This window comes from Dicentrarchus labrax, unplaced genomic scaffold (assembly GCF_905237075.1).
Source record: "Dicentrarchus labrax unplaced genomic scaffold, dlabrax2021, whole genome shotgun sequence".
In the NCBI taxonomy this organism is placed as follows: Eukaryota; Metazoa; Chordata; class Actinopteri; family Moronidae; genus Dicentrarchus; species Dicentrarchus labrax.
Window position 1 is genome coordinate 29,417,895 of NW_026136715.1, and position 16,748 is coordinate 29,434,642.

At 41.5% G+C, this 16,748-nt stretch overlaps 1 protein-coding gene across 3 annotated transcripts in view; it reads right to left on the minus strand.

Moving 5' to 3' along the window:
• Nucleotides 1-16,748, minus strand: part of LOC127377807 (immunoglobulin superfamily member 21-like) — a 29,863-nt gene that overhangs the window by 1,327 nt on the left and 11,788 nt on the right. For 2 of the 3 annotated variants that reach the window (XM_051426058.1, XM_051426061.1), the window contains 8 exons: nucleotides 14,981-15,105; nucleotides 13,721-13,842; nucleotides 13,348-13,466; nucleotides 12,943-13,058; nucleotides 4,011-4,521; nucleotides 2,728-2,828; nucleotides 968-1,160; nucleotides 853-891 (listed from right to left, as the gene is read on the minus strand). In XM_051426058.1, coding sequence (XP_051282018.1) covers nucleotides 853-891; nucleotides 968-1,160; nucleotides 2,728-2,828; nucleotides 4,011-4,521; nucleotides 12,943-13,058; nucleotides 13,348-13,466; nucleotides 13,721-13,842; nucleotides 14,981-15,105 — 1,326 coding nt within the window. The remainder of the gene's footprint in view (nucleotides 1-852; nucleotides 892-967; nucleotides 1,161-2,727; nucleotides 2,829-4,010; nucleotides 4,522-12,942; nucleotides 13,059-13,347; nucleotides 13,467-13,720; nucleotides 13,843-14,980; nucleotides 15,106-16,748) is intronic. The other variant, XM_051426060.1, reaches the window with a different exon arrangement.

Consider the following 16,748-nt stretch of genomic DNA (forward strand, 5'->3'; position numbering starts at 1 on the left):
AACAAATTATTTTTTGGTTGTAACTGTGATATTTTTACTGACATTTATTAGTAATTAGTCACACTACTAGTTACTGGAGAAAGTAATATTATTACTGTAATATTATTATTAGTAGTTACTTATACCATACATATGATACATATGGTCGCCCAATCTGCAAAGGGTTTGTATAGCTTGGACAGGGCCATAGTTCAAATGCAAGCCAATGAAAGTTTTAATCTAGTAACCAATACGACGGCCCAGTAGACTTTCACTAAAGTGTAGGGGTGTGCATCTCCATCACTGAGGCTGATGCAATACGCATCTTTATGCATTGCCAACATCTGATACATTAAAGCTACATATGAAGCAACTACCAAGGTGAATTATTGGTCATAAATAATTCAAAATCAAATCAAAATAATAATTTCTTGTAATTATTTAGAAATAATTACATTTTTATCAACGATGATTGATGATTGTTTAGCAAAGATGATAGGAATGAATTGTATCTGATGCACACTTTTTGTGGGTGCCCAGGTGGTCATAATGATGTGGGTGATTGGTGTATAAAATTATGAAAATACCATAAATAAACGACATTTCAAAGATAATTTTCTTTTACAAATGAATTATTCATTATCATGAATATATTTTACACAAATTATTCTTGTGATTATTTACTTCATGATTGCTTATTTATTCAATATTGAACAAATTAGGGCTGCTTATATTAAACATGGTTTCTATATTTGTGTTGTCATAGGAGCTCAGATTCCTATGTTTAAAATACTGGTTTATTACATTAATGGGAAGTTGCAACAGTGACAGTTGTAAAAGTGCCTGAACTGACTATGAAATAGAATGACCTACCAATAAAATGTTCTTTTCCTTTCTTTAGTCTTGGGTTGTCTGTAAAATAAAAACATTTGTTGTGAGCACAGTGAACAGATGATAAACAAACAAATTCTTCCACAAACAGACTCACCAAACACAATGAGTCGGGTGTGGGTGTCTGTTGAGCCCAAAGGATTCTGGGCCGTGCAGCGGAACATAGAGCCATTGAGTTCAGCGGGAACTCTCTCCAGGACGAGTTCTCTCCCATCATGCTGCTCGCTGCCATCCAGCAGATGCCCACCGACCTTGGTCCAGGTAAACATGGGCTCCGGGAAGACCTCGCTCTGTGGACACACATGAATGTGTGTGAGGAGGGAGCTGCGTGGTCACAATGTGAGCTGAGAGGACAAAATGAAAGGACACTAATCTCTCCCTAAACTGCTGCTGTGGTGGCTCTGAACCATGTTCTTAACCCTGCACAGCTCAGTGAGCGGCACTGGAACAACAATTACATCTGTTGAGAAACATTTTGATGTCATGAAATATTCAGTATTGTGGCCAGCTCTTCTTAATTTGAAGACCTGACTGATGGGTACATTTAATTGTCATTAAGCTTGTGGTAGGGGAAGTAGGAAGAGTGTTGACTGGATGCAGTAAGTTTCACTCTCCTTTAGAAAAGGAGAACTTGGGCCCTCTGTTAGCTCAGTCGGTAGAGCAGGCGACCCATGTACGGAGTTGCTGCAGCGACCCAGGTTTTGAATCCGTTCTGCAGCCCTTTGCTGCATGTCATTCCCCTCTCTCTGCCCCCCTTTCCTGTCTGTCTTTGGCTGTCACTATCCAATAAAGGCAATAAAAGGCCAAAAAAAGAACTTTAGAAGTTTCCCCTTTTTCCTCTTTGCTGTTTGATATTCTATATTAACATTGCATTTTCTTTATTCAAATATCTACTTATTATGATTATTTTGATCATTTCCTGGCATCATAATAATATGAAAAGATACTGCTGCTTTTTGTCATATTTGCTGGAACTTTCATTACATCCATGGAGCAAAAGGGACCTTATTTTTTCACAGTTTATCTGTCTCATGTACTGCTTTTAGGATACAGTGAAAGTTTCAGCAAATATGACAAAAAGGTATTTTTATAAAAATGACCTAGTGCAGCATTAATGTTAAGTGTAGTGTATTGTAATAGTGTAATATTGATGCTTTTGTTAATCTTTCTTTCATCCATAGTTTACATATGTAAGATTCTGAAGCATACATATTATTTTATGTATTAATCACTTTTTATTGCCAATGAGTGAACATTAAGTAGTAACATTACCTAAAAAATTAGACCTTCCCTGACTGTGGACTGATTTTGGTTTTTGTAAACATCTTTGTAAATATCTCTTACAGTGGGAAATAATTTGCATCTAAATGTGCAACAAACTCCCTTCTCCTCATTCAGGAGCTCTGCTGCAAGCTGCAACACTGTTCTCTTTAGAAGACAAAAATTACATTTGACGTCTGTTTACATTCTGTGTATAACACATCTACTCAACTTTGAATGAAATACCAGAACTTAAGTGTGAGCCCTAACCTTGATACGTTTAGTGCCAGTCACAGAAAGATGAATGCCAGTAACTGAATGTTTCATGCTATTATAATGCCAAATAGCACGTCAAAAACCCAGCATCTCATTGAAACAGTATGGAGAGTTTTACAACCTCACTGTACCACATGAAAAAAATCAACTCAAGTCTCTGCAAGTTGATTTGTATAGTGAATCTAAAAGAACTGAAACCAAGCACTGAGCACATTTATTATTCTGTCCATATCTTTGATACTAGAATGTCCCCTATTGGTCATATTGTTTGTGCTTTACAGAGCTTCCCCTGTTCAAGGAGCCACTGTGTTTGAAACTTACTGCAGAAGGTCCCAGCTGGAAGCCCTGGACAGTGATCCGCACTGTGTCTCCCACCTTGGCCTTACTGGGGTTCATTGACAGCTTAGGTCCTCTGGGAGCAGCTAATAGAAAAGTGATATACCACACTGGACTTCTGTAGTACAGTACAACAACATTCAACTTAATAGTCATAATAGTGCATGCCTAACATGCTCCCCACATTTCCAGGATTCTCAGAGGATGTCCACCTCTTTTTCATTTAACAATGAGTCAAGTATAAACCACTGGTTCCCAGACTTGTGTTTGTTTAAGATAATAGTACTCATTCATTGAACAAACTGGGATAACTATAAAACAGCCAACCCTCTTTCTTCCCTTGTTTTCAAAAAATGTGATACACGTTCAAATTTCCTCCTTTTGATGTGGACCCCCTATAACCCACTCAAGGACCCCTGTTGAAAACCATTCACATAAACCACAGTACACAGTGAAGTGAGTGAAAGTATGTGAAAGGGTGAATGTGGCATGTAGTGTAAAAGCTCTTTTACTGGTCCGAAGACTAGAAAGGCGCTATACAAGTACAGGTCCCAAACCCAACAGGAAGTTGGCCATTTTGGATTTAGCTGCCATTTTTGGTGTTGTATTTTAACGGACTCATTCTAGGGAATTGATCAGATCAACTGCAATCTAAAGACATTCATGATTAAAAGTTGTGCTGTTTGTGAGTCTGCATCAAACGGCATGCCTGTAGTGTGGGGCCAAAATTTTAATGTTTTTCCATGAAACAGGAAGTTGTCACAACTTCAGTGTACATGGTCCAATCTCAACAAAACTTGTTTGATAAGAGTCGTGCCCTGAAAACAGATCATATTTCTCCTGTATGAGCTTCTCTGCACTGACTCCCTGTAAAATTCAGAGGAGAATTTAAAATCCTCCTCCCTACCTACAAAGCTCTTCATGGTCAGGCCCCTTCATATCTTAAAGGGCTCATATTTTATATATTACCCCACTAGAACACTGCACTCTCTGAATGCACGGCTACTTGTGGTTCCTATAGTCTCTAAAAGTACAACAAGAGCCAGAGCCTTCGGCTACTAAGCTCCTCTCTTGTGGAACCAGCTTCCAGTTTTGGTTCGGGAGGCAGACACCCTCTCCACATTCAAGAGTAGGCTTAAGACGTCCCTTTTTGATAAAGCTTATAGTTAGGTCCCGTCCTTCTGTATTTACCTCTGTCTCTCTCTTGAAATTGAATGACACTTGACCAGTATGTTAGCTCAGCCCAAGTGTGTTAGTGCATGACTCACCCAGCGTGACTTCGGCCTGCATGGGCATGGACAGAGCTGGGTGGTTAACCTCACAGCTAAACAGAGCCTCATTGTCAAGTTGGGGGTTGAGGCTCCAGGTCAGCATGGCTCTCACTTCCATGGTACCGTCACCTGATGCCTGCTGCTGTTGCTTGAAGTAGTAGAGCGGATCACTGCTCTGCACCCAGCGGGGAAACTCGCGGCTCACCACCGTCTCTGGGATCAGCTCGGTGGTTGGCTCAGGGTCCAACTCAGTCCTTTGGTCCCAGCCCTGTTTGGGGCCATCTTGGCCCAACCGCGCCAGCTTCCCTTCTTGTTCCAGCAGGGACAGGGACTTCTGGAGTTTGGTGTCATCAAGGTCTCGACTGGTGAGAACCTGGGAGCTCCAGAGCCCTGCCTGGCTAACTCGGCTCTTTTCTTGACTTGTGCTCTTGCTTTGGTCTCCAACTGAGGAGGAAGACTGGGCAGTTGGGACCACATCAATAAGCTCACCATCTCGCTTGAAGTACACCTGAAAGGCAGGGGTAAAGGCAAGGGAGTGCAACAGGAATAGTGAAAAGCATTTCAAATCATAAACCAGATTTTTTTCCCTTTGCACAGAACCTCTGTTATATAACAGCTTACTGTATGCTCTCAATGGCTTAAAGGTCAGAACAAGCATTTACTGAGTCAAATGCATTGTCACAATTATAGTTCAGTCAGGACCACTTTTATCAAAATAACTTTAATTCCAAAGCAGAATATTACATTTTGTGGTATTGCTCTGTTCTGGGACCTCCTTGTCCTTCCACATGCCTACGTGGAAAACCTTAAGGCAGGGAGTGCACACCTCCCTGAGCTTCCATGTGGATACATGGAAAAATTTAAGACAAGGAGAGCGACAGCAGAGACCCCCCAGGGTACACAACAGAGCAATCAATGGCAATCAGAAATGACTGATTAGATACAACATAAAAAGGAGGAGCTGGGGTGGAGGTGGGTTGCAAAAAGGCTTGTAGAGGAAGCAGCAAAGATAGGCAAGCTAAAGCAGCTTAAATAGAGCGCCATGAATGATATTTGCCAATTGGATGCTTGAGGGAATCAGCTGAGTTGTCAGCTGACTGTGTATAGTTTCCAATAGAAAGCTTAGGAGAAATCAGCTGAGCCATCAGCTGATGTGTGTTTATGATTAGTTGTGATCAGCTGATATAGCTGGAATTGAGAGCTGAGCCTGACCTCTTGGCCTGCCTGAACGCTATGCTTAATTTGGTTGAAGGAGATGTTAAGAAGTCAGAAATGTTCAATAAGAACAAGTTCAACTCCCTTGCTGAGTGTGAGTGTGATCAACAGGATGCTTGACTGTCGGTGTCACTATTAACAATGGTTTTCTGAAAGTTACAAAGTGACCAACTTTGAGGGCACGCCACGGACACGCCCTTTAATGTACATGCACAAATAGCACAACTTTTAATCAGCACCATTTTATGACTGTACTGACCAATTTTGAAGCAGATCCGATAAATTCCCTAGGACCAATTCATTCAAATACAATGCGAAAAAATCACCAAAAATGCGCACGGAATTCACTGTGGCCAACTTTGAGGGCACGCCATGGACATGCCTTTCAACGTACATGCACGCTTTTTTGTACGTCCTGGCATGTTACACGTGCCTACCGAGTTTCGTACATATCGGTGAAACGTGGCACTGGGGCTGCTGTTTTTTTATCCTGTAGGGGGCGCTACAAGCAAGACAAACACGATTTTTGGTATGTGAGCTTCAGGCTCGGTGCGGTGCACATTGGGGTGTGTCGCCATCGGGTCACGCACCAGTACATCATGGCAACACCAAGCTATGAACATTTCACAGAAATCACATCACAATTGCCACACAAGGCTTACTTCCTGGTGCCAGTAGTTGACGCTAGGACAGCGACTGTATATTGGCACTCAGACGTGTTTAGGCTAGGGCTCTTAAGAAACTTGGGAAGTTTGGGTCCAAATGGAGAATCTGTACTGCAGTTAGGTTTAGCGGTCGGGGTAGGGTTAGGGTTTACATTGTAATGTCAAGGCTGATTTTTGAAGGCACACCGTTTGATTGAATGTAAAGATTTTAATAATGTAACATCCTGAACTTCTCTGGATTGTACTCACCACTTTTGAAGTCATTCTAAAGAATTCACTAGGAGGACTTTGTTCAAAATGGCCAACTTTAACGGCACACCACAAACACACCCATCAATGTATACAAAAAGCACAACTTTGATTCAGCAATGTTTTTTGACTGTACTTACCAATTTTAAGTAGATCTGATCAATTCCCTTGGAGGAGTTTGTTCAAATGCAATGCGAAAAAAAAAACTGCTAGAAAATCCCTGCGAAATTTAAAACGGCCGACTTTGACAGCATACCACGGTCACGCAGTTCAAAGAATATTCAGGAGAAGCACGACTTTAAATCCTGGAGGTCTTTAGAATGTGCCCACCAAATTTGAACTCTTTCTGATTAATTCCATGGAGGAGTTTGTTAAAATACAAGGCTTGGAAATGGCAGCAGAATTTGACATTAAATTCAAAATTGCCGACTTCCTGTTGGGTTTAGGATATGGCTCCAACAGGCTTTTTTGTACGTCCTCACATGATACATATACCTGCCAATTTTCATGTCCACGAAACAGGACACTGGGGCTGGTTTTTTGAAAATTTGTAGGGGGCACTTTTTGACATACCATGGGGCAACACCCAAATGAAATGTAAAATGCTGCCATGTGGGACGTGTGTGCCAAGTTTCATGAGGTGTTGAGCCTGTATAGCCCCCACAAAATGCGATCAAATGTAAAAACAAAAAGGTGAGGCTCGCTACGGCAACACGGTTCAATAAAAATGTATAAGATTCATAAGAGGTCATTTTCAACAGTCTGAGTGACTTCTGACAAAATTTCTTTAATGTACATGCACAAATAATACAATATTGAATCAGCAACATTTTTTAAGTGTACCCAATTTTGAAGTAGATTCGATAAGTCAGGTAAGGCAAAAAGTTCACTGAAAATGACCACGGAATTCAAAATAGCCAACCTTGACGGGACACCACGGTCTCGCCCTTGGACATACAGCAACAAATAGCACAAATTTTAATCAGCAACATTTTTTGACTGTACAGACCAATTTTGAAGCAGATCCGATATATTCCCTAGGAGTTCGTTCGTTCAAATACAAGACCACGGAATTCAAAATGGCCAACTTTGACAGCACACCACGGACACACCCTACTAGCTTCTCTGCACTGGCTCCCTGTAAAATGTAGAATAGAATTTAAAATCCTCCTCCTCACCTATAAAGCGCTTCATGGTCAGGCCCCTTCATATCTTAAAGAGCTCAGAGTACCCTATTACCCCTCTAGAACACTACGTTCTCTGAATGCTGGGCTACTTGTGGTTCCTATAGTCTCTAAAAGTAGAACAGGAGCCAGAGCCTTCAGTTACCAAGCTCCTCTCCTGTAGAACCAGCTTCCAGTTGTGGTTCAGGAGGCAGACACCCTCTCCACATTCAAGAGTAGGCTTAAGACATTCCTCTTTGATAAAGCTTATAGTTAGGGCTGGATCAGGCGAGTCCTGAACCATCCCTTAGTTATGCTACTATAGGCCTAGACTATCGGGGGATTTCCCATGGTGCACTGAGCTCCTCTCTTCCTCTCTCTTTCTGCACTCATTCATGTTCCATTAATGCATATTACTTGCATGTTGTTCTTCCCCGGAGTTCTTGTGCTTTCTCGTCGGTTCTTATCGATCCTGGTGGAGCCTCCTGCCATGGGCCTGCTAGATTGCCATTGCCAATACTGTTGTTGCTGTGCACCTGTCTGTCTCTCTCTCTCTCTCTCTCTCTCTCTCTCTGTCTCTTTCTCTCTGTCTCTCTCGAAAAGTCAATTTTATTTGGCAAAATGGTCAGGCCTCGTGAAAAATGTTATATTCTATGTGTCACTTTCAGGTCAGCCGCTAGGTGGCGCTATTATCATAAAACGTGCGTTTAGGCTAATAACTTCTGCATAGTTTGTCGCACATTCATAAACCTTGTATCCACACGTTCAATGAATGGAGCTGAATCTTCCTATGTAGGCCCCGCCCACTTCCGCCTATAATGTTTTTCCGTTAGAGCGCAAAATGTCCTTGAACTACTTTTTCGTGTTCCTCCTACACGCTTTGTCCGATTCGCACAAAAACTTTCACCTAGCACCTGGGGACCGCTCTGGCAAAAAGAGTAATTTGAACATTTTTGAAATTTCAAAAAATAAGAACGCTATAAAATTCTAACTTCCTGTAGATTTTTCATCAAAAAAGGAAGTGGATCATTTCTCCACATTGCTATGTCTGATTGACATCAAACTTGGGTCCTTAGTTCCCCATGTCTTCCTTAGGCATCGTGCACAATTTCAGGCCATTGCCTCTAGGTGGCGCTCTTTAAAATTAAGAAGTTTATATCTCCATAACAGCACATGTGATTGAAATGAAACTTGGTACGATGCTTCCCCATGGCTGTCTGAGGCTCCCTTAAAAAGGACAAAAAAAATACACCAATAGGTAGCGCTCTTTTGGCATGATAAATCACTGTGCGGAGAGCATAATAGTTATGAATATGAAATTCACAGGGCACGTGTAGAGTAGTGCCTGAAGCTCACATACCAAAAATCATGTTTGTCGTGTGTGTAGCGCCCCCTACAGGATAAAAAAAAAGGCAGCCTCGGCGCCACGTTTCACCGATATGTATGAAACTCGGTAGGCACGTGTAACATGCCGGGACGTACAAAGAAGCCTCTTGGACCCATACCCGAAACCCCACAGGAAGTCAGCCATTTTGATTTAAAGTTTCACTTTTGGCAAACTTTTCGCATTGTATTTGAACGAACTCCTCCTAGGCAATTTATCGGACCTGCTTCAAAATTTGTGAGTACAGTCAAAACATGGTGCTGATTAAAAGTTGTGCTATTTGTGCATGTACGTTGAAGGGCGTGTCCGTGGCGTGCCCTCAAAGTTGGCCATAGTGAATTCCATGTGCATTTTCTGTGAATTTTTCGCATTGTATTTGAACGAACTCCTCCTGGGGAATTTATCGGATATGCTTCAAAATTTGTGAGTACAGTCAAAAAATGGTGCTGATTAAAAGTTGTGCTATTTGTGCATGTACATTAAAGGGCGTGTCCGTGGCGTGCCCTCAAAGTTGGTCAGGTTGAATCAAATGTCAAACTGTGATGCCATTTCCGGCATTTTGCAATGATTTTCAGGATTTTTTTGCGTTGTATTTGAACAAACTCCTCCTAGAGAATTCATCAGATCTGCTTCAAAATTAGTCAGTACAGTCAAAAAATTGTGTTGATTAAAAGTTGTGCTATTTGTGACTGTACGTTAAAGGGCGTGTCCGTGGCTTTCCCTCAAAGTTGGCCAGGTTGAATCGAATGTCAAACTGTGATGCTATTTCTGGCATTTAAGGGCTTCTGTTTTAATTAACTCCTCCTACAGATTTTATCAGACTTCAAATTCGATCTCTTCAATCTACACACATTGGTTATCAAAAGTTGTGCTATTTCTGACTGTATGTTTAACTGTGTGCCTGTGACGACATGTCGAATTCCACCGATTGGCCATCAAACAGATAGTACTCATATCTTCAGTGTACAGTCCCAACCTGAACACGTCCTCATAACTTCAGCGTGCATTTGACACCATTGACCATAATATTCTTTTGGAGAGACTTGAGCATCAAATTGGCATTAAAGGAATCGCACTAAGCTGGTTTAAGTCATATTTATCAGATCGCTCGCAGTTTGTACATGTTAACGATGAATCTTCAATAAATACTACAGTTAGTCATGGAGTTCCACAGGGTTCTGTACCACATAAAGCAGACCTCTAGGACTGCCTTCTTTCATTTACGTAATATTAGAAAAATTAGACACATCCTATCACAGACAGATGCAGAAAAACTAATCCATGCATTTGTTACTTCAAGGCTGGATTACTGCAACTCTTTATTATCAGGTTGCCCCAATAAGTCCATTAAAACGCTCAATTCAGAACGCTGCAGCACGAGTACTGACAGGAACTAGAAAAAGAGATCACATCTCTCCTGTACTAGCTTCTCTGCATTGGCTCCCTGTAAAATGTTGAATAGAATTTAAAATCCTCCTCCTCACCTATAAAGCTCTTCATGGTCAGGCTCCTTCATATCTTAAAGAGCTCAGAGTACCCTATTACCCCTCTAGAACACTACGTTCTCTGAATGCTGGGCTACTTGTGGTTCCTATAGTCTCTAAAAGTAGAACAGGAGCCAGAGCCTTCAGTTACCAAGCTCCTCTCCTGTGGAACCAGCTTCCATTTGTGGTTCGGGAGGCAGACACCCTCACCACATTCAAGAGTAGGCTTAAGACATTCCTCTTTGATAAAGCTTATAGTTAGGGCTGGATCAGGTGAGTCCTGAACCATCCCTTAGTTATGCTGCTATAGGCCTAGACTATCGGGGGATTTCCCATGGTGCACTGAGCTCCTCCCTTCCTCTCTCTTTCTGCACTCATTCATGTCCCATTAATGCATGTTACTAACTTCACTTCTTCCCCGGAGTTCTTGTGCTTTCTCGTCTCACAGGTTCTTGTCGATCCTGGTGGAGCCTCCTGCCATGGTCCTGCTAGATTGGCATTGCTAATACTGTTGTTGCTGTGCACCTGTCTGTCTGTCTGTCTGTCTGTCTCTCGCTCTCTCGCTCTCTCTCTCTCACCCCAACTGGTCGAGACAGACGACCACCCACCTAGAGCCGGAGGATCTGTCCTAGGTTTCTGCCTTTTAACAGGCAGTTTTTCCTTGCCCTTGTCGCCAAGTGCTTGCTCATGGTGGTACTGTTGGGTCTCCGTAATTAATGTTTTAAAGAATTCGGTCTAGACCTGCTCTATTTGAAAAGTGTCCTGAGATAACTTCTGTTATGAATTGGCGCTATACAAATAAAATTGAATTGAATTGAATTGAATTGAATGATCCAATCTCAATGAAACTTCACGTGTTTGATAACAGTCCCACCCTGAACACGTCTACATGACAATATTCAGACATAGTGATAGCGCCACATACTGGTAACAGGAAGTATCTCGTTTTATACTTTCATGTTCTACTCCTTGCAGGATGATCAGATCCAGCTGAAATTTACTTATAAAATGCAAAACACATTGTTGATGATATGTGTTGATTGTGGTGAGGGGGCGTGTCTGTGGGGTGGTGGGAAATTTTGATGGACCGCCACAAAACACGAATTCGCTATAACTTGAGTGTACATTGTCCAATCGGCTCCTCACTTCAAATGCTTGATAACAGTCCCCCCCGAACACGTGTACATGACAATATTCAGACATAGTGATAGCGCCAGCTACTGGCAATAGGAAGTAAGCGCTGCGTGGCGATTTTGAGCTGAGTTACGTGAAATGACCGTGCCAGTGACGATTTGTCGAATTCAGTGGATTCGCCATAAAACAGCACTCATAACTTCAGTGTGCAATGTCCAATCTCCAGTAAACTTCATATATTCTGTAACAGTCTCGCCCTGAACACGTCCTCATAACTTCAGCGTATGTGGTTCCACATGCCTTCCTTGTGAGTACCGTCAAAAAATGGTTCCGATTAAAAGTTGTTGCTATTTGTGCATGTACGTTGAAGGGCGTGTCCGTGGCGTGCCCTCAAAGTTGGCCATTTAGATTTTTTTGGTCATTTTCTGTGATTTTTCGCATTGTATTTGAACGAACTCCTCCTAGGGAATTTATTGGATCTACTTCAAATTTAATCAGCGCAATCTAAAGACATTCATGATTAAAAGTTGTGCTATTTACGACATTTTGTCAAACAGCGTGTCTGTGGCTTGGCATCAAAGTCAGCCATTTTGAATTCCGTGCTCATTTTCTGTGATTTTTCTCCTTGTATTTGAACGAACTCCTCCTAGGGAATTTATCGGATCAACTTCAAATTTATTCAGCGCAGTCTAAAGATATTCATGATTACAAGTTGTGCTATTTACGACATTCCGTCAAACGGCGTGCCTGTGGCGTTGCGTTGAATTTCGACCAGTCACCATAAACAGATAGTACTCAACTTCAGTGTACAGTCCCACCCTGAACACGTCCTCATAACTTCAGCGTACATGATCCAATCTCAATGAAACTTCACGTGTTTGATAAGTCCCACCCTGAACACGTCTACATGACAATATTCAGACATAGTGATAGCGCCACCTACTGGCAACAGGAAGTAAGCGCTGCGTGGCAATTTTGAGCTGCGTTAAGTGAAATGACCGTGCCAGTGACGACTTGTCGAATTCAGCGGATTCGCCATGAAATGCCACTCATAACTTCAGTGTGCAATGTCCAATCTCCAGTGAACTTCATATATTCTGTAACAGTCTCGCCCTGAACACGTCCTCTTAACTTCAGCATACGTGGTCCAATCTCAATGAAACTTCACGTGTGTTACAACAGTCCCCCCTGTCTACATGACAATATTAAGACATAGTGATAGCGCCACCTTCCGGCAACAGGTGGTAAGCGCTGCGTGGCGATTTTGAGCTGATTTACGTGACATTTTCGTGTTGTGGTCCGCACGTGTTACGACGGTCCGCAGCGCACCCCGAGTTGCGTGGAGTGCGAGGTCCCGCCCAACGCTGCTTGCAGCTTTAATTTTGTTTTGTTTTTTGTTGTCTGTGAGCACTAAAAATGTAAAATCCAGCAATTCTCCCAATTTTATTCTACAGTAAAAGTAACATCCTCTTTAACTCTATCAGGATTTGCAAAATATTTGTTTTCCATTATTTTAAATGGATAGATGGATGCATCATGAAGGTCTTTGTCCTAAAACTCAATGCAGTGACGCAAATTCCATTATGGAGACTGTGTCCTTCAAGAGAGATAAAGAGTAAAAAGGCTCCATCTCACCATGGGAGCTGGCTTTGCTCCTGTAACAATGCAAACCAGAGTGAAGTTCTGGGCCTCGTAGCGGCTGAAAGGAGCCGGGCTGTTGGCTGCCACCACAGAGATAGACTTGGGAGGTACTGCAGAGAAAATATACAAGGCAGTCAAACATGGTAGTGCCTTTGATTTGTTAAAGGAACATAAATATACAATATAAGTTATGAGGTATGAGGTATTTATTTCGAAATGAAAAAAATCAAGGTTAATGATAAGTTAGTATGCTGGTGAGACTGCTGCAGGAGCATCTTCAAATCAATACAATTATATTTTAATCAAAGGAATACATTTTGGGAAATAGTTAAATAGTAGAATAGTTAGTATAGCTGATGGATCGATCTTATGCCTGTGTGTCCAGAGTTCAATACATACCTATTATAGTGAGGATGATGCTGCCAGAAGCAAGGATCACTTTGTCTCTGGAGCTCCTGTCATAGATCCCCACATGGCACTCGTACAGGCCGTCATCCTCCATCTGGACTTCAGGAAGCCTGCTCATATAAACAGTTATACAGATCATAGAGGGTTTTTTTTTATTATAGCTTTCATTTTTAACATGTCAGGTTCATAAGATTAGACATAGTGAAAATGGTATTGCTCTAAATTTACCTCCCCCTGCCAATACTTGTCTGTCAAAAGAAAGCATGCTACAGGTGTAAACGTTCTCTCAAACATTTTTGCAATTCAAAGGATAAGGGTGAGTAGGACCTAACACAACTTGTACAATAGATGTAGCCTGTCTTACCGGACAGTTGACTGGTAGACCAGATCCTCTCGTTTGCGGTGGTCCTCCATGTGGGAGTAGCTGGTGTTGTACATGGCATCATAGGTGAAAATCTTCTGCTTGGCACTGCCTCCTTCAAACACCTGAGAGGGGAAAGCACAAGATTCAGGGTTTATTTATTTATGAATCTTCAACACTGACAAGCAGTAGTCCCTTTAGCAGCTTTGATTATGAATATATTTGCTTACCAAGCACAATTCAATACAATTAAATTGTATTTGTATAGTGCCAATTCATAATAGAAGTTATGTCAGGACACTTTTCAAAATAGAGCAGGTCTAGACCGTACTCCTTATAAGCACATACAGTATGCAATTGTTGTGGAAATTTCTCTGCTGCTGGTGAAGAATGAAATAGAGAACTTCTGCCGGCCGGCACGTTTATTTTCTTTGCAAAGAAAAGGTCAATCAACACACGAGCGGTCAAAGATGAAGAAAGACCCCGAACATGGGGAGATCTAAACATTTATACCTGAGGACCACCTCTTTCACACCCCTTTGTCTGCTGTAGGGGTCTGGCCCTCCAGGAAGTGCTTCCACACCCCTCTGCCCACTGCAGACATCGGGGCCGACCCCCTACTGGTGTGTTTTACATATGAGGTGTTCTGCAGGATCTTGCATTCAGGTGTAAGGCCAAGTCCAGACATCACAATCTACAAAACATAAAAGGACCTGGCATCTTGTGTTAGGAAGGGGGAGGTTGGGCATCTGCAGTGGCTGAAACAAAGAAACTGAATCTACCATTACACAAGTTTTTACTCTTTTTTTCAGTTTCTGATTTTATTCTGCACTGTGGCCCTACCTTTTAGACTTTACACTGGGAGTATGTCATGCACATAAATACAGAATTTTTAGGATCTTGGGAAGTTAAGAATAAGAAGTGGCGGAACAAGTATTCAGATACTTTAATGAAATAAAAATATTCCACTGTACATAAAAGTATTAAGAGTAAAGTCCTATTTAGGTAAAGAAGATGAAGAAGATTTATTATCATAAAAGCACCTCAAAATTCTACAGTGCAGTACTTGAAAATTGTTTTAGTTTTTTTTTGTCAGGTCTAAGATATCAGACCACCATAAAACAGAGATAAGGCAAAGCCTACTGACCTTTACACTAAACATGAATATTTTCACACAGAGACACTGAGGGCAGAATGAGGGAGCTTTATCAACCATATACAGAGAGAATATGGTTGATAAAGCTCTTATTGTATTATGTTCACCTGTGTGCTCACCCGAAACCACACAATCTCTCTGAGGTTACCATCTGTTTGGAAGTTGCACTTGAGTGTGACTGTGTCTCCAATGACAACAGGTGGAAGAGGCTCAATGGAAACAGTTAAATAACCTGCCAAAGAGAGAAGAATATTAGACATTTGGGGATTACATTATACATTTCTCTGTATGGCTCCTGTAGTGAACTGTGATGTTAGATAATGTTCTTATGCATGTATAAAGCAATCCACTATCAAAGCATTACTGGACTTGATGTACTCAGCAGCTTTACTGTTAATAACCCTGGAGCTTGTAGCTTTTGTGACCATTCGGCTTGATTCCTGTTCTGCTGCACACAGATCAAAGCTGAACATACAGCTCTTGCAGCATTGGTATCTTTTGAGGGAGGTTAACAGAACATGAACACTTTATAATATGTAAGCTACAACAAACTATACCCTCATAAAAAAACAACATTGCAGAAACATAGAGTCTAGTCTAATCTAATAAACTGGGCTCTGTTCAATAGGTGATAATAAAGATGTGATGTCACAAGATCTACAACAAACACAGCAAGAGCAGAGCAGCTGTAGCTCAGGAGGAGCAGGTCGTTCCCTCATTAGAAGGTTGCTGGTCCCCTTCTCCTCCTGCATGTCGAAGTGTCCTTAAGCAAGATACTGAACCACAAATGGCTCCCAATGTTGTGCATCAATGTATGTGAATGAGTTAATTAGTTTCTGATGAGTAGTGTATGCTCAGAAGACTAGAAAGGCGCTATATAAGTACAGTCCATTTACCATCCATTTAGTGCTCAATCTAAGTCTTCAAGACAGACTCTGAGCTGGCCTTCTTGCTGTCGGATTATAGTAATAAGTAATATTAACATTAGCTGGCTTGCTATTATGGAGGAATAAAAGTGCCAAAATTAAATAAATAAATACACCATTAAATAATTACTTAAATGTGTCATTAATTAATTAAAATTGGAATTAAATACATAAATGTGTTATTAAATGTGTCATTAATTCATTAAAATACTGATTCATTTTATGTAAAAAACATATATAATTATTTCACTATTTAATTATTTCATGGTCCTGTGTTGCAGTTCTTCATGAATTTATTTTATCTGTTAAACTCGCCCATCAAAGTCAGTGGGTGGGGCTAACGCTAATCTAGTCTGATCCATTGCTTTGGTCTGAAGTATAGTGCCTGGATAGAGATGATGGAGGATCTTCATGAACTTTCAAGGGCAGAGGTCACTAACAGGCGGACGGTGGTCGAGTCCGGACCCAGACGCCGTCCTATGCGGACCCATACCTATAATCAATTAATTATTGAGGGATTCTAAATTTTGACAGGGCGCTTCTATTTTAACCAGCACAGCTTTTCTAGTCTTTACAGTATTTGTTTAGCGGATCAGGAAGCTTACAGACCAACTGCATGCGAGTTAAGCCATCCCACGTGATGCTGCTCAGCCAATCAAATCTGTGTAAACAACAGCGCGACTCTGAATACAGAGACGAGAGCGATGAGAGGCGAGTGGCAGACATGGAGAGGAAACGGAGAGATGAGTGAGCACGAGACAACAGAAAAATAATGGCGCTCTCTAAGAAAAGTGGATAGCGAAAATAGAGCTTTTAACCCGGAATGGACAGATTCATTCATATTCATTCTTCCCCCCGGTAGCCCAAAACCATATGTTCAGAGACCGTGGCGCTGATTAAAAGTGCCAATGTGAAACGCCACTATGAGACAAAACAAAGTTTTCATCAA